A 24,457-nucleotide genomic window follows, 5' to 3' on the forward strand; every position below is an offset into this window, starting at 1 on the left:
GAGACCAAGTCTGGGTCAATGGCAAGATCAAGTCCAGCAAAAGCCAGCAATCTTCCAGGTGAGTTTCCAGTCATTGAAAGAGGTAGCTTCAATGGTTTTCTGAGAGAACATTAAAACAAAGAAGCAATTGAGGACTGAGGCTGTGAGCAGGTAAATTGGAACCCAGCTACTCCTTTTACGGCAAGCGGACCAGGAAAAAGATGGTGTAGCCGGTTCCACTGAGGCCAGCACTAGAGCAAAGCCACAAAACTACAACTGGGAGATACTGATGTCTCTGATTTAGCTAAACTTTTGGCTAACAGCATGTCCAGGTTCCTGGGCAGCTATGAAAAGTGGATCCTGCTATCGAGACAGAAGGGATTCCTGAAGTTTACATAACAGCAAAAACTCTGGGAAGTAGGTTTCTACTGTTTTCCCAATTTTATTCTAAATTTGATTAACATGCACAGAGCAAGAAATGTATGATGGCCAATACGTTAATGTGCATGTGTAAAGGAGGAGGGCTGAAGAATGGGGAAGGGTATCAACAGCCACCTCGGTCTTTTCTCACCTATTTGAATATGGGCTTAAGCCAGTGTGAGATTCAGGCAGATTCAAGATAAATTTGGTTGCATTTGTGTTTGTTTTCATCCTTTCAAACGACTTTAGTATTCGTCAGAAAGAAGTTATTCCCCCCAAATTCACAGAATTTCTATTTCATGAGGTTATTTTTCTACGTTGTAAATTCACATTGAGTTGTCCTCATTTATATTTAAAAAAAAAAAAAACTGTGCTAAAAATCATTAATGGAAATACTGCCTACATATACTTATATTAAAATGTTGTTTACTGCTCTCTGTGCTTGGCCTAACATGTTAAAAGGAACTCAAGAGACTTCTGAAGAAATCAGTCTTTAAACATAGTGGTAAAATAACTTTCCTCTTTGAGTGAACATTTGTTACAGTTGGTTTGGAAAATGGTAGTAAAATATGCCCTTCATACGTTACCAAACCCTGCAACAAGTTCTGGATTGCAGAGGTGGAGGCATGAGGAATTAAGTTACCGCACTGAAAAACCCAGTGATACTGAGCTTGTGTAACTATTTTTACCATGTTTTGCCATATGTAATGTGCTCCTGTGTATAACGCACACCCACATTTTTGGCCCAAACATTCAGGGAAATAGAATTAGTACTACCCATGTATAATGCACATCCTCATGTTTCCCTCACAAATTTGGGCCCAAAGTGCACATTATACACGGCAAAATACGGTAAGTTCCATCACATCAAAAGGACAGAATTTTAACTTGCCAGTTGGCCGACATGCCTGAACAAGCTGAGTTCCTCCACCTTGCTCAGATCTTTGTGCTACCCCTTCCAACGCAAATCTCACTCCTTAGCCAGAGAACTCATCTTATCATTTTTATTCCATAATTTCTCCCTTCAACAGGCTCTGCTTTCAAGTGTGTCTATTATTCATTTTGACTTGAAAAGCTATAATGTGTCTTATCTTCTAACAACTGTTTCTCCCGCTTTTTTTCTTGAGTATTCCCAACTGGGACCCATGCACTTCTCAGGAAAGTTTATTCCTAATGATCATTTGTAACCTCATTCCCAACGATACCCAAAGGCCTTTCCTTCTCTTGCTCCTTTCACCACATTCTTCCATCTGCATTTCCAAATCTCCTGGGAAGGGGAGTGTTGTACTCACAGAAAGTCTTCAAATAAATACCCAGTGGTACCGAAGTGTCACACTATTTTGGTAATTCTGTCAGCTGTCATTTAGTTGAATATCAGGTAACAGAAAAGCAGCACAAACATTTACTTAGACACAGTCAGCCCACACACCTGGATGCTGTGTGTGTACGGATTGAAAAATTGTATGTCAACACACACAGAACCGCTTGCCTTTAATGAATCCTTTCTCTGTGGCTGAAGGGGGTCACCTTGGATAAGTACCTTACGCTCAGCAACCGAGGTCAATAATTAAGAAGTGCCCAAATTATGCTGATAACTTTCAGTCTTAATAATGGAAATTTAAACTAAGAAAGTGATCAAATTAGTGCTCATTCAAAAAAATTTCAAAGCTATTTTTGACCTCTACAGGAAAGGCACCACACATTTTTAGAAGAACATGGACGCGCTGCACTCTGAATTATAATTATTGCTCCTGGGTAACAAATTAGGAAGTGGGAAAGTTAAACAAGCACCCTGCCCTGAAATGAAATCATCTGGCGAATTGGTTTGCAGGCATAATTCAGCTCCACAGAAATGGTAGCGCTTTTAAAATTCCTCTGTGGCGCTCAGCGTCCTATAGGAGGCGGCATGATACCACCAGATGGAACCCAGTACCTGCCAGGAGCCCTCTGGACTTAACATGGTGCAAGTCCCGCCTCATCCAGCAGATGTCGATGGTCACTGGCTTATGGAAGCTCCTTCAGTAGTCAGTGTTTTCAAAGTGGCACCCACGTTCCCAGGAGAAAGCCCGTGCCGGAGCAGCAAAGACAAGCAACTTACAAAAGCACTGTGCCAAACACCAGCTCAAACCAGGCCTAGAGCTCTGGTTTCCTCCCACTCGAGAAAGTAACATGAAGAAACGAAGGCACCGTTTCACAGACGGTGTAGGTGCCTGACCACTGTGCTGTACACCTGAAGCTGCAGCTGAATAATATTGAATGTCAAGTAGAATTTAACATACGTAGTCACAGGATGTGGAGCACAGCATAGGGAATAGAGTCAATGGAACTGTAACAGCTACATATGATGTCAGAGGGGCAGTAGATTGGGGGATGGAGGTTATCACTTTGTGAGAGGTGAAATGTCTATTACACTGTTTTGTTCACCTGAAACTAATAATAACAATAAAAAAGAGAAAGAACGTGACTGATCCTTTTCTCTTCCTTACCAAACCACCCTAATACCATGGACAGGATAAAACAGAATTTTGCTGCTAAAAGATACATGCTGACTCTCTCTTGCTAATAAATCAGTATTTTGAACTCTTCTAGTAATTATTAAAAGATAACATTATGCCCTACCTAATTCTAGTAATGCAGTGAGTGAACTTAGTGATAGCCTAAGAAATTGGTGTTAATAATTGTGACCTTTATTTATCATAGTTAATGGTTTTCCAGATTTTAAAGTGTAAAATATGGCTGGCAGACTTTTACCTAATGCTAGTGTTTGTCCCCATTAAATGGGCTTCCTTTGATTCTTCAGGAAGACACACAGTGGTGAAAGCAAGTGTTTCAGGCAGAAATTATTATAATCACTCCCATGAGTGTCTACCCCCCTACTCATGTGTTCATGAGAACAAATTGACATGTATTTCCCTAAGTATAAGTGCTATGCATTGCCCGCTGATCAGTGGGAAAAAAGTGAAAATCACTTAGAAAAACAGAACCATGCACTAACATTATTCACTCTTTATCCAGAAACCCAGTTGTTGTGGTTTTAAAGGTCTAGGTAAGTGTATTCAACATTAGGGGTGAGTGTAGACACCAGCAAGAGAAAGAACTTTCTGTATATGGAAAAGACAGTGAAATAAAAGAGATCATTCCCCCCCCCCCCATTTATTTATGGAAATGTTTTAAGTGTGAGTATAAAGAAAAGAAGGAAAGAGGAGGGATTTAAAAGTCATAACCTTTATCATATACACAGTTCTTCCCTGGCAATCCAGCACTAAATAGATTAATAGACTTCTTAGGAAAACATAATAAATCATATATAATAAAGCTATATATAATATATAAAAATAAGAAATAAGCAATAAAGCTAGATGCATACAAATGATTATTTGTATTTACATTTAATACAAATAATTATTGACATTAAATTTGTAAATATACTCAGATTTCTAACCATCAGGCCACCAAAAGATAAAAGATTCAACAAAATATTAAATAATTGCTTTGGAAAAGCAGCAGTTATACCTTTAGGAGTAAGACAGGCGACAGGGGCTTGTCCCTGTTCACTATAAAGTTTCAACTGGAAGCAGACATCATTCCTTACATATCTCCAATCCTATTTTTGTCTCTGAGAATCACTTTCAATGTCCAGTGTATTCTAGGTATCTTTCCCCCTTATCTCTCAGTGGGATCAGAAGTCAAACTTTCCTTGGAAATGTTTGCAGTCACCACCCTTCCAAACTACGTTATCACAAAGGTACTAAATACAGATAAAACTTTATTTCTAGGAAGTCTAAATGATACTTTCATGTTTACATTCTTTTATCCCTGTAAATCTGAATGCTCAAAGTTTTCTTTGGTTTCATGTAACCATTTTAAAATGTCATAGGCGGTGCAAATGTTATCATGACGAAATGACAAACATAACCTAATAAAGCATAAGCCCATAAAACAAAGAACTGATTCATGATTTGACTTAGGGATTGCTAAAGTAGGGGGGCTGATTTTTCACCTGTCAGTACTGTAATGAGAAAAATCACAACTAATTGCTTTCCTTTGTGAAGATCAAGCATTGCTTGGCTATGGGTGGCTACTTTTTTCGGTTGGGTCTTTAGTTGTGGATTTAAAGGGTTTATATTCAGTAAGCCCTATTATGATTCAAGGAAGTAATGATCCTGGTGAGTCAGTGCATGAGTCAGAACATTCTCATGTGCTGGAAGTGTGTGTGTGTGTGTGTGTGTGTGTGTGTGTGTGTGTAAGTGCGTATGCACACACATTTCATGGTGCAAAGAGGTCAGTCACAGTCCATAGGATGTAAATGAAAAAAGAAGACCTTATCTTCAACAAACAAGGACAACTTTCTGATAGGTGTAATTTGGAAATTATTTATTAAAGACTTTTGGTGAGAGTGAGAATGAGAGAGAGAGAGAGACAGAGAGAGACAGAGAGAGAGAGAGATTCTGAGGCTGACATGACACATACCTCAATTCCCTTGGTTTCCTCAATGAACCTCCTGCTGACTGAGACCAGAGCGTCTTGTGGCCACGCATGAAACCAGTCAATAGCCGTGCAGTTAACTATAGCTGGGAACTTCCGAGCTCTAACTCTCAGCGTGTGACCAACTGGAGAGAAACACAAAATGATCTGTGGAGACATGGGGGCAGGGCAGAAACAGGAGGGTGATGAGTGAGCAAAGCATTATATTGCAATCCTAGACAATGGAAGAAAGGCATGCAGCCAACCGTGACATTAAACTGTCCTAAAGCACTACAGGGTGGAAAGTAACATGAACCTCCTTGCTAATCAAAGTATAAACTTGCCCCGAGTGGCTGCCCCATCAAACACACAAAAACAGTGCTCTGCACTTTCCTTAAAATTTTTCCCTTTCCTTTTTAAACCTTTTTGAGGATTATCATTAAATGTGAGAAATGTGTTCTTTTATATTACACAAGTAACATTATCACAATAAAAAATGAAAATCAAAACTAAATCACCATGGAAAAATAATGCCAATACTTTCGCCTTCTATCTCCTTCCATTCTGCAATTCATCAGGCTCAATAAAACTGCGTAATACACGTTTTCGGTATTTATTTATTTTATTTTTTTAAAAGTGTTTTATCATATTAAACATTAACTTTGTTCCATTTAAAATAAAATACATTCACTTGAGTTCTTCACATTTTTAAAGGAGTAAAAAATTCAGTTTATATGAACTCCTGATAAGAAATTTGTGTTTCTGCTTTAAATCTAAGGTTTTATTTATATAGGTCTTTAATGATTTAAGAGTTAATTTAAATCTGAATATGTTTCCATACTCTTTTTCAAAGGATTTTTTTTTTTCTGTGGCATTTAAAAAATTCACATAAAATCATCAGGCTACATGAAGCTATATAAAATCTCATTTAACAGGTGTTTTATAAAATGTTTATTTTATGTACTATGGCTCTTCAACAACTTAAGATACATTCTAAGATCTAAAATGTTTTTTAACAATGCATAAGCTGACTGATCGTTTATTCATTATATTCAAGAGTCTAGTTACAGGGGTGGCCGGATGGCTCAGTTGGTTAGAGCTCGAGCTCTGAACAGTGGGGTTGCCAGTTCAATTCCCACATGGGCCAGTGAGCTGCACCTTCCACAACTAGATTGAAGGGCAACGACTTGGAGCTGATGGGCCCTGGAGAAACACACTGTTCCCCAATATTCCCCAATAAAATTTATTTTAAAAAAGAGTCTAGTTACAAACTAATTGCTATTATATTACATATGCAAAGTTAAGAAGCCTCAGTTACAGTGCATAATTTTCACAGATATCTCAGTTTTTAGATTTTTCCTACCAGCCTTATTTTTCTCCCTATACTTGAATGTTTCTCCTTTCTGTGCTAAAATACAGTTTTCCACACCCACTTATCTCTCATTTGTGACAATTTTAGAAAATTTAATTTATACATAATTGTAGCAAGGGCAAAGAAAAAGAAGCATCCTTTACTTGAGATTCTAAATATTTCCATTACTTCTACACTTACTGCATTTCTACACTTGTTATTGGCATACTGTCAGGTCTTAAGAACATATTAGAAAACAAAGTATCTGAACCATGTGTGTTTAGTTTCAGGAAAAATACAAAACTTTCTCTGAGTTACTTTAATGACATGCTTTGAGGATTTATTGAAAGAAAATGTAGAATCCTCATTTAAAGAATTATTTTTCTTTTCTACAATTTTACAGTTGAAGACTTTTTTTTCCTGTTATTTATTATCACTTAAATAAGGATCCTCACAACGCCACCTAAATTTCACATGGAGGGTGGGTGGCAGGAGAGCAGTACTCCAAGGAGTATTAGGAGCTGCTTAGAAATACAAATTCTTGGACCGACTCCAGACCTAAGGAATCAGAAACTCTGGATGGAGCTTGGCAACCTGTGTTTTCAACAAGTCCTCCAGGTGATTCTTACCTTCACGGCTACAACCTAATACTAGTTTTAAAGTTTCTATGGGAATACTTAAAGAAAACATTTACATTTTCATTGCTTTTGTTGGTGGTGAAATTCTCTTAGAATCTAAGTCTCTATCTACATACAGAGTGAAATAAAAAAAAATGTAGGGAATGTAAAATAAATAAAATAATCATTAATAACCTGAATTCCATCATCTAAAGTAGACCCTGGGAACTAACTTACAGAAGTATAGCTGTTCATTAGTATACTTCCTAAAAGAGACAGTATCACACTAGCCTTGAGGAATGCCATTATTCACTCAATTTACTGCTCAGTTCTAGTTTTGCTAGAAATCTAGCACAGAATTTCTCCTGCCACCCAGTTTCCCTGGTAGTAGTCTTACATGAGATTTTTTTCACGAGCCCATGCTAATCTCTGGAAAGTGTTGGTTGTTCAGTTCTTTTCTGAAACAGTTTCCACAACTTTATAGATAACCCAGTGTAAGCTCAAGTTGTTGCCTCAAGAACATTATTGTGTGTGTGGGAGGGGGAGGAGAGGATGGGTGTGGGGTGAGAATCATCCTGGATAATTTTCCTATTATATTTCCCTTAATTTCATGAGAGACTAACATGGCAAAGAATTTATAAAAAATAATAATACAAAAAAATGATTGAAAAAAGGGTATTACATTATTTCTAATTTACTTTTTCAGCTTTATTGAGGTATAATTGACATAATATTGTAAGATGTTTAAAGTGTACAATATGATGATTTTATACACAGACACTGTGAAAGAATTCCCCCAATCGAGTCAATTGACTCATCCATCACCCCACATATTTCCCTTTTTTGTGTGCAAGAACATTTCAGTTCTACTCTCTTAGCAAATTTTAATTATACAAAACAATGTTATCAACTATAGTCACCATATTATAGGTTAGGTTCTCAGGCATTATTCATTTTATATTTGAAAATTTATAACTTTTTTACCAATCTTTCCCTATTTCCTCAACCGCCCACCCCCTGGCAACTACTTTTCTACTCTCTGTTTCTATGAGTTCAACTTTTTTTCTTTTTAGATTCCACATGTAAGTGGTACTATGTAGTATTTCTCTCTGTCTGGCTGATTTCATTTAGCCCAATGCCCTCAATGTTCATCCATGTTGTTGCACATCACAGGACTTCCTTTTTTAAGGCTGAATAATATTCTATTGTATGGATGGATGCTGAGGTTATTTTCATACCTTGCCCACCATGAATAATGCTGCTATGAGTATGGGAGTATAGATATCTCTTTGAGATAATGGTTTTGTTTCCTTTCAATATATAACCAGAAGTGGGATTTCAGGATCATATAGTGTTACAATTTTTAAATTCCTGGGGAACCTGCATTCTGTTTTCAATAGTGCCTACACTAGTGTATATGCTCACCAACAGTATACAGGGTTCCCTTTTCTTCACATCTTCACCAGCATTTGTTATTTCTTGTGTTTTTGATAACAGCCATTCTAAAAGGTGCGAGGTGATATCTCATTGTAGCTTTGATTTGCATTTCCCTGATGATTACTGATGTTGAGAACCTTTTCATGTAGCAGTTACCAATTGTATGTTTTCATTGGAAAAAAATGTGTATTTAGGTTCTTTGCCTATTTTTCAATTGGATTATTTGCTTTCTGCTATTGAGCTGTATGAGTTCCTTGTATATTTTGTATATTAACACCTTACTGGATCTGTGGTTTGAAAATATTTTCTCCCATTCCATAGGTTGGTTGTCTTTTTTATTTTGTTGATAGTTTCCTTTCCTGAGCATAAAATTTTTAGTCTGAAATAGTCCCACTTGCTTATTTTTTGCTTTTGTTGTCTTTGCTTTTTGTGTCAAATCTAAAAAAAAACCATTGCCCAACCTCCCTCCGCCTGTCAAAGAGCTTACCCCCTATGTTTTCTTCTAGGAATTTTATGGTTTCTAATCTTGTATTCAAGTCTTTAATCCACTTGAGAAAATTTTTATTATGGTGTATAATATGGGTCCAGTTTCACTCTTTTGCACATGGCTGTCCAATTTTCCCAACACCATTTATTGAGGACATTATCCATCCTCTATTGTATACTTTTGGCTTCTTTGTAAAAAATTAATTGATCACATATGCATAGATTTATTTCTGGGCTTTCTATTCTGTTAATCTATGTGCCTGTTTTTTTATGCCAATGCCATATTGTTTTAATTACTACAGTTTTATAATGTAGTTTGAAATCAAGATGTATGATGCTTCTAGCTTTGTTCATCTTTTTCAAGATGCTTTTGCTATTCATGATCTTTTGTGAATCCATATAAATTTTAGAATTATTTCCTAATTTCTGTGAAAAATGCCATTAGAATTTTGGTAGAACTGCATTGAATCTGTAGATCATTTTAGGTAGTATGGAATTTTTAACAATATTAATTCTTCCAATCCATGAACATGGAATATCTTTTTTTTTTGGTCTTCAGTTTCTTTCATCACTATCTTACAGTTTTCAGTGTGTAGTCTCTCACCTCTTTAAATTTATTCCTAAGTATTTTATTCTTTTTGATGATATAGTAAATGAGATTGTTTTCTTAGTTTCTCTGATAGTTTGTTATTAGTTTATAGAAAAGCAACAGTTATTTTGTGCATGGATTTTGTATCCAGCAACACTACTGAATTCATTTATTGCTTCTAACAGGTTTTTATTTTGTGTGTGGAGTCTTTATAGTTTCCCATACACAAGATCATACCATCTGCAAACAGATAGTTTTACTTCTTCCCAATTTGGATGCTCTTTCTTTCTTCTCTCTTCGCTTCGCTTCGCTTCGCTTCTCTTCTCTTCTCTTAATTAGTTTGACTGGAACTTCCAGTGCTGTGTTTAATAAAAGTGGAGGGAATAGACATCCTTGTCTTGTTCCTGATCTTAAAGGAAAAGCTTCCAGCTTTTCACCAATGAGTGTGATGTTAGCTGTGAGCTTGTCACATATGGCCTCTGTTATGTTGGTATGCTCCCTTTATACCACTGTTAAGAGTTTTTATCATAAATGGATGTTGAATTTTGTCAAATGCTTTTTCTACATCTATGGAGTTGATCAAATGACTTTTATCTTTCCTTTTGTTAATGTGGTATATCATATTGATTGATTTGTGGATACTGAACCATCTTTGCATCCCTGAAATAAATCTCACTTGATCCTGCTCTATGAGCCTTTTAATGTGCTGTTGAGTTCAGTTTGCTAATATTCTGTTGAAGACTTTTACATTTATGAATCAGGAAAATTGGCCTGTAATTTTCTTGTGGTGTCCTTGTCTGGCTTTGGTTATCAGGGTAATACTGCCTTGTAAAGTGAGTGTTCCAGCCTCTTCTATTTTTTGGAAGAGTCTGAGAAGTATTGGTATTAATTCTTCTTTAAATACTTGGTTGAATGTACCCATAAAGCCATCTCGTCCTATATCATTTACCTTTGAAATACTTCAGTCTAATATGATGTGCATTTGGATACTCATTTTACACCTTGGGGGTCATTGGTTAATATCTGAAGTACACCAATAGAGACTACACAGCCTAGGGATATTTAACTAGCATTTCACATACTCTAATGGAAGCCCACAGTGCAAAGTCAATTACCTGAGCTCTTAGCTAACTTCTCTCATCAACATAAATGGTTAGTTAGTTAGCATCATAGATATTAGATATGATTTTTTCACTGATAAAATGAGTAGTGTTCAAGATATCTGAGGAAAATAAAAATATTGTATCTCTACTATTGTATGAACAAAATAGGAAATTTAGATATTGAGGTACCCCAGTAGTTATACCTTTGGGTATTTAGATGTTGGATTTTGATCAGTTCTAGGGTAGATAGTGTATTGAAAGACTGTCTTTTTATGTGATTCCAATAAGATCAGCTGAATCCTACCATGAGTATATTGCCATCTGCCCCAAAGGACCCTTCCAATAAGGGTAAATCAGGTTCCTCAAAGGACAAAGCTAGGATTGCAACAAAGTTACAGAGCAGGTTTTAAGATTTTAAGACTTATTTTAAGTTATGTGCTACACATAAACTCTATGCGTAGCAGAGTTAAGTCTGAGACTTCCTTTCTTTGAGTTGGGAGTTTTGGGGAGAAAAGCTCCCCCCCACCCGAACAGATGTCATCTACCTCTAAGTATTGAAGGTCACTGAAATATACCCCCCGCCAAATAGTTCCTGACAATTGCAAATGACCAAATTGGCTTAATTTAGTTCCCAGCAGTGAATTGGAAAGAAAAGTCGGCTAAGAAAATATAGTTAAAAATGTCTCAGACAGCTGTGCTCTTTTCTAAAAGTAAATTCTCACAAATAAAAAGCCAACCCTGAAATCACCATCTATGTATTTCCTACAGCTCTAACATTTGGATGTCAGGAACTTGCTTTTGGAATCCATACCATAGAATTTTCTATTCCTTCCCCCCCCTACACAGGTGTTATGACTCATTTGCAATAACCCACTTTTCATTGTGCTTTGTAGTACATTTCAATTTCTTTTAGATAAGATCCCATCATAAGTACATATTTATTTGTATATCACTAACAGGACTCAGTCCATTTCCTCTCGTAATGGAAATTTGAATTGCTACTGTCACTCTGTATTTTTTTCCACTTGATATAGTTTATTCTCAGATAGAAGTAATCCTCCCACATATTTACTTCCGAATCTTCTATCCACAACTTGTGCTTGCGTTTATCCTCAAAAGTCTCAGTACTTTTCAAGAATGATAAGATCTGAATTTTACTTAGAGACTCCTCATAGGAATGGAGGTTTAACATAGAAAATATTCCCCGGTTATCATCTTTATATCTTCCTGCGTCTTCCTGCCATCTAACAGCCTTTTAATTTCAATTATTTGTATGAGATCCAACAGCATCTTCAACGTATACACATTCAATACATTTTCATATTTTCTTTTTCAGTAACACGAATGCAATTTTCCCCATGACCTTTTACTTATAAATACTGGCCAGTACAAACTCTTTTCAAGAGGCAGTATTGTACATGGGGGAGTTTTAGTTCTTTTCCAAAACAAACAAACAACCCCAAAACAAAACAAAAAACTCTTCAATTCGTAAAGAAATTGTATGTGGAATCCCAGCAGATAGCAAAGAACAAATCCATACCTGAGGGGTAAAGATAGTAGAAGTTATATTCCCCACACTACAGACCCAGAGTATATTCCTGTATATTTCAGGGGTATATGCATTCCCTCCTCTCAGCTGCCGTGCTCATCTGCAGAGCCTGCTCTGCCCACACACTATTTTCCAGGCCAGTCTGCAGCCCCATAACCTCATGTAAAAGTGTTTCTGGTTTTTCGTTTGTGTTTTGTTTTAAAACAGAAAATCAGATGCCTGATTATCTACTGAAGAAGACGCTATGTGGCAACTCTATACACCTGTGCAGTTGCAACAACAAGCCCCAAACTGGCTTGGCAAGCTCCATATCCAAATGTAAGCAAAATGTGAGGAATACAAACATGCTTTTCAAAATGGCCAAAAAAATCCCTTTTATTCAATTTAAAGGGATGCCCTTTCTTCTGGGATTAAGCCCTTTAGTACTGGTGTTGACATTTTTCTTGTATAATGTAAAATAAGAGAGATGACTTCTATTCGCTCTTAGAGACACTTCTGAATCATTGTTCCTTCAGTGTAACTGTACTGCCCCGTCTCCTGTTATCTTACATACCCCTTATGTAATGTGCTTAATTGTAGTTTCATACTTATTTGTGTAATGTTGGGGTTGATGCTTGCCTTCCCAACGATGAGGTGAGATCTGGGTGGACAGGTGCCAGCTGTTACTCACTATCATACTCCCAGGTCCCAGCACATCACAGGCACTCACTATATATTTGCTGAATGTTGAGTGGATGAATGAATGAGCAAACTGATGGGCAACTTAAAAAAATTCTTCCGGGCAAAATAAAATATTGATATCGGCATCCTAAATTTTTTGAGGTTTTGCTGTTTTATGAAATTTCAAAGACAGAGTGCAAGGTTGCACCTTTCATCTCTCTCTGAAGTTCTTTTCATTATGCTTCTGTCAAATGACATCAGGAAAACGCAAGGCAGGAGCTAGGGCGCTGTATCAGAGAGCTGTGGTCTTGACAAGCAAGACATTGTTGGCAGGGCAGAGAGACTGACAGAGCCCAGAACGGGCACTGGGCAACCTAGCCTTTAGAGTATTTCTTGTTCTCCATCAATGCCAGTGTCAGAATGAGGGACAGGAAGGATAGAAGATGACACATTGTAATGATGAAGCCATCCTAGATGGCCATCCACATAAGGGAAGCAAAGCTGGGTGCTCTGCTCGTCAGTCAGAATGTAGATCTGAACAGACTTGACTTTACAATCATGCAAGGGTAAGGTTTCGTGACATTTGACTTTCTACTGGGTAGGTGAGTATTTTAGCCTTTCATATAAGAACAAAGGTATATCATGGAAATTACTTGTGTGAGTATTAAGTCTTTTGGCTTCTGCTGTGTGCTACTGTTAACCTGATACTTAGATGTAAGTATTGCTCAGCATCTCTGTTGAGACTGTCAGGTTCCCTAGACATGTTGCAGTATGAGCCAAGAGCAAATCACCCACACTGTCTGTTGTTAAACCCCAGATATGAATAATAATAATAATAATAATAATAATAATAATAATGAGAAGAAGAAGAAGAAGAAGGAGGAGGAGGAGGAGGAGGAGGAGGAGGAGGAGGAGGAGGAGGAGGAGGAGAGAAAGCCTAACGAGGCCTGAGGAAGAAAATATTATAAAACCAAAAAAATAAAAAATAAAAAAGCATCCAGCAGATTGAAAGGAAAATAATTCCACTGAAGTTAATCTAATGTAAGAAACTGAAGAAAAGGATAAAATTTGCTTCACGCTTTCAAAAGGTTAAGAAAAGTATAGAAACCCGTGATAAGAGAATAAGCCAAGATAAAGGAAGAAGATAAAATAAAGGGATTCATACAAGAACATATATGATAAAATATAACACCTACCCCTAAAAATATTAAAAATACCTTAAGCGAACATTTCATCCAATGCTTAATGATGGAAAGCTAAAGGAATTTCCATTAAAATAAACAATAAGATAAAGATGCCATGATTATTGCTTAAACGTTTTAAATGGTGTTCAGAAAGTTATGGCTATTGTAAGACACAGCAAAGAGGTAATTACTAGAAAGAAAAAGTGAAAATTCAAAAACAATGTAACTGTCTACTCAGCAAATCGTAAAGAACAAAATGCCAAACTGACTGGAATTAACGAGCATTCAATGAACTGGCTGTAAAATAAACAAGAAAACATCTATCCATCCATCCCTCCTTTTGTCTAATGGCTTTCTTATATATCCACCATGATCAGTTAGAAAATTTGGCAAGAGCAAAAAACATAAAATATCAACAAAAGAAATTAATAAGAACTGTGTAAAACATATATGAAGATAGCTAGCTGCTTTATTGAAGGTCAATAAAGATATTTTGTCTAAATGAAGAAGTGTGACACATTCCTGGAGGAAATCAATTATTATAAAGATGTTAATGCTTCCCACGTTCATTAAGAAGTTTGAGGCAATTCTAATAATTCCCAACAAGATTAGTGGAGTTTAACAAAATATTTCTAAATTTCATGTGGAATTAAAAAAAAGCTAAGAACATCAAAAAACATTTGGAAAACGAGAACACTGAGAAAAACTTACCTTATCAGGGAATAAAACTTATAAATAAATAAACAAACAAACAAACAAACAAACAAACAAACAAACAGTGTAAGTGAATGGATGGAAACATTCAATGTTGAAAATGGATCCATCATCCCAAAATAGGCTATACATTCTTATTGGATTTTTTAAAAATGTTAAGCTGATTTTATAGTTCATCTGTGAAAGTGAAGATACAAATAGCTAAGGAAATGTAGAAAAGGAATATTACAAGTCTGTAGTAATCAAAACAGCATGATACTGGCTGTTTTGATAAAAACAGACACACGGATCAATGGGACAGAATAGAGAGACCAGGAATAAACCCATGCCTACGTGGTCAATTAATCTTTGACAAAGGAGGCAAGAATACACAGTGGGGTAAAGACAGTCTCTTCAATAAATGGTGTTGGGAAAACTGGACAGATACATGCAAAAAAATGAAACTGGATCACTTTCTTACACTATATACAAGAATAAACTCAAATGGATTAAATACATAAATAACACCTGAAACCATGAAACTCCTAGAAGAAAACATAGGCAGTAAACTCTTTGACATCACTATTATATTTTTTGGATATGTCTCTTACGGCAAGAGAAACAAAAGAAAAAATAAACAAATGGGACTAAATTAAACTAAAAAGTTTTTGCACAACAAAGGAAACCATCAATAAAACAAAAAGACAACCTACTGAATAGGAGACGATATTCGCCAGTGATACATCCGATAAGGGGCTAATCCAAAATTTACAAAGAGCTCATACAACTCAACATCAAAAAACAAACGAAAAAAAATCCAATTAAAAAATGGGCAGAGGGCCTGAATAGACATTTCTACAAAGAGGACATACAGATGGCCAATAGACATCTAAAAAGATGTTCAACATCACTAATCATTAGGGAAATGCAAATTAAAAGCGCAATGAGATATCTCCTCATACCTGTCAGAATAGCTATCACCAACAAAATAAAAAACAAGTGTTGGCAAGGATGTGAAGAAAGGGGAACCCTCGTGCACTGGTTGTGGGATTGTAAATTGGTGCAGCCACTATGGAAAACAATATGGAGGTTCCTCAAAAAATTAAAAATAGAATCACCATATGAGGTATCAATTCCATGTCTGGGTATTTATCCAAAGAAATCCAAAATACTAATTTGAAAGATTTATGCATCTTTATGTTCACTGCAGCATTATTTACAATAGCCACGATATGGAAGCAACCTTAGTGCCCATCAATAGAGGAATAGATAAAGATGTGGTACATATATACAATGGAATATTACTCAGCCATAAAAAGAATGAAATCTTACTATTTGTGACAATATGGATGGACCTAGGGGTCCATACATATGCTAAGCGAAATAAGTCAGAGAAAGACAAATGCCTTATGATTTCACTTATATGTGGAATCTGAAAAAAAAAATCAATGAACAAACAAAACAGAAACAAACTCATAACTACAGAGAACATTTTGATGGTTGCCAGATGGGAGGTGGGTTGGAGAGATGGGTGAAGGGATTAAGAGGTACAAATCACCAGTTATAAAAACCATAACAGGGACATAAAGTACAGCATAGAGAATATACTTAATAATATTGTAATAACTATGAATGGTGTCAAATGGTACTATGCTTATCGGGGTGATCACTTTGTAAGGTAGTTGAATGTCTAATCACTATGCTGTCTACTTGAAATTAATATAATATTGTATGTCAACTGCAATTGAAAAATAAATTTTAAAAAATGTAGAAAAGGAAGAGAATATTGCTCTATTAGATTCCAGAATATACTATAATGCTACAATAAACAAAGCAGTCTGGTGTTTAAGCAAACCGAGATAGACAAATTTATGGAACATAATAGAGAATCCAGAAATATAATCTCACATATTAAACCATTTAATATATGAGACAGGTAGTATTTCAAATCAGTGGTGAATAATTATATAATAAATGATGTTGAAACAATTTTGGGGAAAAAAGTAAAAATGCTATATTGTACTGTACACAACAAACCAGGGCTAAATATTACAAACATTATAAAGTAATTGAAAGAAAATTCAAGATAATATCATCCTAACCATGAAGTATGGAAATGCCTCATAAAAAAGTCTTAACACACAAAAGCTGCAGAGGAAAAATCAGACATGTTTTAATACGTATAAATGTAAAACAGAGTTCATTTAAAGCAAAATTAGCAGAATTATGGTGCACTTTGAAAAAGCTTTGGGAATATGTAAAATAGGCAAGAACATTATGGACATATGAATCTTATTTAGATATATAAAGAGCTATTATAAATCAATAAAAATTATAACAAACCAATAGGAAATTTGACAAAGGGTATAAATGGATAAAAGTTTTATACCAATAGTTATTTGGAAAAAGTACATTTCAGTTAAATAGATCACTCCATACACTAAATTCTTGGAATCGTTGGATACTTTTTTCCATGGGAGCCTTCTAATCAAAAAGGCAAAGAGAGGTGGTAAAGAAAACTGTGAAAGATGTGAAAAAAATTTAGTTCTCAATATGTACTTTGTATGTCATACTCGTATACACATAGAAAACTGGAAGGAAATATACCAACATGTTTCAGTAGTTATCTCTAGGTAATATTAGTAAGTGTAGTGTTTATTTTTTCACATGGTTCTGTATTTTTAAATTCTCTACTATGAAAATATATATATTTTTTTAATTTTTCAATTATAGTTGACATCTGAATATATATTTCTTACATTATCAGAAATGGCTGTCATGGATGATTGACAGATAGGTAGATAGATAGATGATAGATAGACAGACACAGATAGACAGACAGACAGACAGACACACACACACACGAAAATAGAAACATAGATATAGAACAAGACAGACATCTAAAATCTTGGGAAAGACTCAGGGGCTGCTACATACAACAAGCGTTCTTTTCCCCATGGCATCAGATGGCCAGGAAGGCAGGCAAGAAAGAGAAGTTTGGGGTTTAACTAAAGTCAGCAGGAGAGAAGATGAAAGTGCTACCTGCAAGGTGACAATTGCGTAGGGGAAGATGCACACATACAAATGTGAAGGAGAGAAGGCATTTGGTATTTAGTCATTGGTTTATTTCAGGCAATCCAAGGACACATCTGATTGTCATTAATAGGAATTGCCCTGCGGGATTCGCAGGTCACAGTTTGCATGCCAACAGATTCTCACTGCCCCTGCACTCCAAATGGTAGCTGGCTTTGGGTGGTGAGCATGGGTAATGGGGTGGCAACTTCACATCATTTAGCCTGACCTGCCAGGTGTGCTCACCACCCTTGTAACACATTGAGCTTCCCATGTTGCCCAGCGAGGAACACACGCAAAGAAAATATCAGCTCATCAGAAATTCTGAGTCTTTAGTACATGCTGGTGAATATCAAGATATGTAAAACTAACATAGAGCAATCCAGAATTCTTTTTAAAAATTCCAAGGATTTTAGAGTAATCTGTATAGATTGAAGAGAGAGAGGCTACCATTTTCTAACTACAAGACGACCCATTTTTATGCAGTATTATTTTTTCCTCAGGGTAAGGTGCAGACCACTAACCTTTCCCATGATGCAACAAACTAAGTGACCAGGCCAAAAAAGATCAGGAGTATTTGAGGGAGATATCCTATTCTTCCTTAACATAATGAAGCAAAACAAAACAAACAAACAAACAAACAAACAAAAGCCCTCCTCCTCATTTTAGTAGGGAAGAGACAGATTATTTAATTAATAATCCTTTGACAATGGGGGAAAAATGACCCATATCTAACTCCAGAATAAATTCTAGTTTGTACCGACGTCAATACTAAAAAATGAGATTATGAAGAGGAGTAGAAAACAATAGAGATGAACAGAAACTGACCTCAGTTTCGATAATCCGGCTTAAGCATAGATCAAAGGAAACGCATGCAGGAAACGACTGATGGATTTAACAATATAAAAATGTAAACCTTCTGTACATCAGTCTGTACTATGTGACTATTAGTAAAATCAAGGAGAAAACCCATATAATTATCTCAATACATACTGAAAGGAATTTAATAAGAGATATTTTTGAGAAGATATACATCCTGAATGAAAAGCCAACGTAAGATAGAACAGTGAAACATTAGAAACATCTTCATTAATGTACAAATCAAAATTCCCAGGAATGCCATTTAACATTCAACATTCTTCTGTAGATTTACCAATGCAATGAGGAAGTACAGGTAGATGGAATATTAGGAAAGATAAAATATTACCTGCAGGCTATATGATATCAAGCAACTAATAGAAACTATCAGACAGGCAGTAAGGTAACAGGTTATAAAATTAAAAATCAATAGCTCTCCTATAGAAACACCATACACCATTAGGAAATCTTATAAAAGAAATATTGCTTCTACAAAAGCAAGACAAGACATTATATCATAAAGATTAAATTCTCCCTAATATAAAATTAGCATGCAGCAGGATTGCAATGTGTTTATAGAATTTGACAAAGTGATTCTGATGTTTCTTCAGACGTACAAACATGTGAGAACAACAAAGAAAAACTAGACAAGACAGAAAAATTAGATATTAGGTATAAAAATGTATAAGAAAACTTTAATAATTTACATAGCACAAGGCTGGGATCAGCAGTAGAGAGACTTATCAAGACAAGAGAAGAGAGGATCTGGAAATGGACCCAATCAATATGGTTACTTGGCCTATAATAAACAATAGTGGTACTTCAAATCAGTAAGGAAGCAATACATGATGTGGAGATAAAATGACATCTTTTTGGAAAGAAATAACCTGAGACTTCTCAGCTCACTCTTTACCGTATATGATAATAAATATATTCCACGTGTACTGAAGTTTTAAACATACAGTGCGTAAGCACACAGGTACAGGAATGACTGATACTGCTGCTATTCCAAAATCCCCTTCCAACTTCTTCCAACTTTATTCATAAAGGCCATATGACAAACTCAAATACTCACTTCCCCGCACTGCCTGGTAGGTAGAGATGGCATGTGACGCATTTGTGGCCATTAAGACATGAGTTTTGGGGTTCAGGGGGAAGCTTTGGTTTCCTGATGCAGAAGCCCCAAGTCTTCTTCCTGTCTGGAATACAGACCCCAGTGCACTCACTCTGTGATCATGAGGCAGGAGGCATCAGGATGTGTGCCGGCGGGAGAGCAGAAAGCATGAGTCTGTTAGGGGATTACTGAGCAAATCTGGACTCAGTGATGTGGGAGGCTTTACAGAACTGTTCTCAGCTAGTCGCTTATTTATTGCCCGATTGAGTGCTAACTGCTTTTAGTGAAGAGTTTTACAATCTTGGAGAGAAATACACTATCCTAAATTCACAAGAAACCCAAATCTATAAAGGAAAATGCTGATTTTCTAGCATCAAACCTTTTTAAAACTTGAAAGTTATAAACAAATAAACAAACGTTTCCCATCTATGCATTAAAAAGACAAATGATAGACAAGGAAACATGTATGAGACACATATATAAGACTAATTACTTAAGATCCTCGTATACATAGAATGCTTATAAAGAAAACCATGTACAATTCAGTGGAAAAGTGGGCTCTTTATGACTTAGCCTCAGAGTTAGTCAGCATCAGTTTGCCCTATTAACTGAGGAGTCATAAGCCCACCCAGATTCAAAGAAAGCGGACCTAGACCCCACCTGTGAGTAACAAGAGAATCAAAAAATTTGTACGCATATTTTAAAACCACTATAAGCTGTAACTATTGAACCTAGCAATTCTCCTCTAGGAATTTATTCTACAGAAGCAAGCAAAGTTGTGTATAAAAAAGATATATGTAAAGAATGCTCATTTTAGCATTTAGTATTATTTTTAACAACAGTTCTCAAAATTTCAGTGTGTCTCAGAATCACCCAGAGACCCTGTTAGAACAGAGATTGTTGGGTCCACTCAGAGTTTCTGATTCAAGATGTCTATTGTGTAACTGGAGAATTTTCATTTTTATAAAGTTTCTAGGTGATGTTGGTTCTGTTGTTCTGAGAAACTGAATCTGACAGCCAGTGATTTATAACATTACTATCTCGAATGTTATTATTGTACTTGTTTTTCCGTTTCATAAAGAAAATTTGATCCAAATATATCACAGTGGAACAGGGAGAACTCCCTGGTCTTGTTACCACCTGGCAAACATATTCTTTGTCACATTTTTGATGGGGAGAAAACTCTTTGGGCAACTGAACTGTAAATTCTCATCTTCTAACCTCAACCCGGAAGTGCTCAGTAAGATTCAAGTGGAATTTGATAGTTGGGTGGAGGAGAACCTTACAATTACTCTATAACTCCAAGTAGAGATATGTTCACGGCTAATGTCACTGTCCCTTCCCTTTTCCTGTATACTCCAGGCTCGATTGCAGCCCCAGAGCTTGTTACTAATTTGACAGGTATGGAATAATAGCAATAGCAAAGTAGTAACTTTTCTAGGCTACTAACCATTTTTATATAGGAAGCCTGACGTTTCCTTAAATTGGCATCCTGCCATGAGCTTGGAGGTGTTTCTTGTTTTGTTACAATACTTGATCTTTACTGCTGCTGTTACTTGGTTGTATTGCATTTTTATAAACTACACTGAAGCATAGAGTAGTCTATGGGGGAGACCCTGGGGTTGAGCCTCAGGTTGTCTGAGTAATACACCTAAAGGACTTGCCCCGAAGTGCTGACATAATTCACTTCCTTGATTCAAACCTCTTCCACTGTTCGCTTAATGATTTACAACCCCTCATCTCATCCCAACTTACTTTCCCAGCCTGACCCACCTCGTTCTCCCAACAGGAATCCTATGTTCCAGTCATTTAGAGCTACCTTAGGTTTCTCCAAATATGTGCTGTGCGGGCCACGCTTACTCTTATACAAATGCTATTTGTTCTCCCTGACAGTGCTTCCCCACCCCATCCCTTCCCGTGAATTCCAATCCACACTTGATACACGGCACCTCCCTTCCTCCAGGACGGCCACTGCCGTTAGGAAGGATGCAGTGCTCCTCTGTAATCCCACAGCACTGTTTACACTGATCCCGTACTACAATTATTTGAGGGCTCTTATGTCCTATGATAGTGTGAGCTCAAGATCAGAGACCAGACCCAGTTCAATCGAGTATCTGCTCAGCACAAGCTATGTAAGAGCTCAGCATCATGGGAAGGGACAGGGACACGCCAGACCTGGACATGCAGAAATGCAAATGTCCTTTCACCAGGAATGACTAGAAGTCCTTGCAAAATGAATGACAAATTCAAACTCAGGACGTGAATCCTGAAATAAAACCGTATCATAGTTCCAACAGCAGGTTTTACATAATAGACAAGTAGAGCGAGTGTTTCTTACTTTGAGCTGTAGTCGCACCCTGGCCAAAAAGAACTGCCAACAATTTTCTCTGGAGTCCACCATGCCCAGACCACGAACTTCATTACGAATTCCAGAAATTATCTTGTCTACATCTTCATCACTGAACAGATCCGGGATTTCTCCTGCCCCCAATGGAATGAGGAGAATTACTGCAAGACCTCACAATTTAAATGTTAGGTACGACTTTTTAATGCTTGAAATGCTTTACCATACAAAGTCCAGCTTAAATATAAAGCAAGACTTTGAAATCAGAAATGCCGTTTTTGTTTGTTTGCATTGACAACACACAAACACTCTGAGGATGAGCTATGGTGAACACACCCCCTGAACCTGTAACACGTAGAAATAACATTTACTTCACCAAAAGCCCCTCACCTCCAAAAGCAGACTGAGAAAAGCAATACACCTCAGGTAAGTTGGGTTTCTCCCCAAAGACTGCCCCAGCAAACATCTCAAAGACAAACTCTCTCTCTTGAAAGTTCACTGAAACTAGAGATAATTTGTCATCGGGGAAGATCTTTCAAGAACTGTGTCGGTTTAATCACCTGATACCAGCAAGTCATTAATCAGCACGAGAAAGCTCTCATCTAGAACCTGGGCGTCTGTCAGCAGGAACACAGTGGGCATGTTCTTGGCTCCAGTTCTGACGTACAAATTGGCAAGACCTTCCTGTAAGGAAAAGAGGCCATCATTCATGTTTCGTTAAAATGCTGACGTGACGTTGGGAGTATGCGTGCACGTGCTGGGAAGAATGGAGTAACTGTAACACGAGAGCAGCACAGTGTACTCGCCCTCTGTTTATGTATTCTTTCCTCTCAGTGACCCCGTGATAGGGGCAAACAGCCTGACATCACCTCCATTTGCAGCATATAATGATGAGTGTCATGTTTGTGGCTAATGGAGCATAGGGATAAAAACAGCTGCCGCCGCTGCTGAACGGCTCCCTTCTAATCGAGTGAAAATGGATTCTGTGACGCCTTTGTCAACCAACGCTGTCAAACGAAGTCCCTGCTCCTTCCAACAACTATTTCATTGAAAACACTTTTTGTTCGGTTATTTATTTCGTTTTGTTTAGTAATCTTGAAAGCCTGTGATTTGTCTTTGTTTTGGGTTTAAAATAGCACTTGATCAAACTGTAAGTACTATTTTGTAAGTACTGTTGTGATTAAAGAGCCAAATTTTAAAAACACATGAGTTTCTTGAATGTATTTCCACTGCATTTTATTTTCATAATCTTATCCAAAGTGGAAGGAATCTATCTGCCCTTGTAAAGACAGGATCTTCTTGACTTCTCTCCATCATACAGGTATACTAATAGTGTTGAAAATCAGGTGTGGTCAATGCAAAGGAAGAAACATGTTTGTGTCAGCAAGTATTTAATAAAATACTTTCTGAGCCAGGAATACAGGCTTATATACCTCTAAGTATTTATAGAAATCTCCTATTACTGACTTGACCAGAGAGGAGAAACTAAACCCTCTAAAGAGCACAGTCCCTCCCCACCCTCCCATGCTTGGAGAGGCCTTGGCCACACCTGGGAGTGGAGTGTGCTCACTGGCGGGAGCACTACTTGACCCACCGGGCAGAAGGGGAGAGGGAGGGCCTATCTATCACCTTTACTCACCCGAAGTTCTTGGATTCCAAAGTCTTCAGTCAGAGAGATCTGGAAGACCTCAAGGCTGCAAATATAAGCTGCTAGCCGGGACAAGCTCTGCTTGCCACTGCCACCCACTCCAATCAAGAGGGCGTAACCCTGAGGGGTCTGGAGGATTCTGCTGATGCGACACCTGGTGAGAAAAGGTGCACCCACAGCAGCATAAAACCAGGGACTGTGGCTGTTCTATTTTTCAGATAAATTACATACTAAACTCCAATTTCTATTTCAAACCTTTAGTGTTTCTTCCTCTGTTCCCCGTCAAACAAAGATGCTGCCTGTATCTGCCTTTGCATACTGCTTGTCGCATGGACTGCCTCATGCTAATAACCTCTTGGACTCTCTTCTTGCCTTATTACTCTCCACCATAACTCAAGGAAGAAAACATAGCCAAGGCCTTTTATCTAAGCTTCACATTTTTTGATGAGCAAGAAAGCTGCCAACTCCACATCAGCATCCACGTGCAACGACATCAAAGGGAGAATGTCTTTGTGCCAGAAACCTTTGCTGTAGAATTAATTTGGAAAGGATGGACTTGTTTAGGCCAACAAACATTCACGTGACTTACTTCATGCAGATCAAATACTTGCCTCTTTACGTGATTCTTACTTCCTTTGCATTGAAGCTTTCCCTGTGCCTTGAGCACTCTATAAAATTTACTGAAATCATTCAGAATCACAGTTAAATTTCTAGTAAGGTCAACTCATCCCTGTACTACATTATCGAAGAGATGCTGAATGCTTAGCTGTTGATATTATTGCTACATTTTATAGTTAGGAATAGGTTGGCTTTAACACAATCAAAATATGGGTTTGGTTGAAGAAGTATGTCATAATTATGTTGTAACTATTAATGAAAGCAACAAAAC

General features: G+C 37.0%; 1 protein-coding gene across 1 annotated transcript in view; it reads right to left on the reverse strand.

Annotated features, from left to right (window-relative positions):
* Window positions 1–24,457, reverse strand: part of DNAH11 (dynein axonemal heavy chain 11) — a 287,853-nt gene that overhangs the window by 114,196 nt on the left and 149,200 nt on the right. The window contains exons 51-54 of the mRNA XM_081079668.1: window positions 23,560–23,722; window positions 22,481–22,604; window positions 21,915–22,057; window positions 4,870–5,031 (exon numbers count right to left, since the gene is read on the reverse strand). Of these exons, the coding sequence (XP_080935794.1) occupies window positions 4,870–5,031; window positions 21,915–22,057; window positions 22,481–22,604; window positions 23,560–23,722 (592 nt within the window). The remainder of the gene's footprint in view (window positions 1–4,869; window positions 5,032–21,914; window positions 22,058–22,480; window positions 22,605–23,559; window positions 23,723–24,457) is intronic.

This window comes from Rhinolophus hipposideros (genome assembly GCF_964194185.1).
Source record: "Rhinolophus hipposideros genome assembly, chromosome: 18".
NCBI lineage: Eukaryota > Metazoa > Chordata > Mammalia > Chiroptera > Rhinolophidae > Rhinolophus > Rhinolophus hipposideros.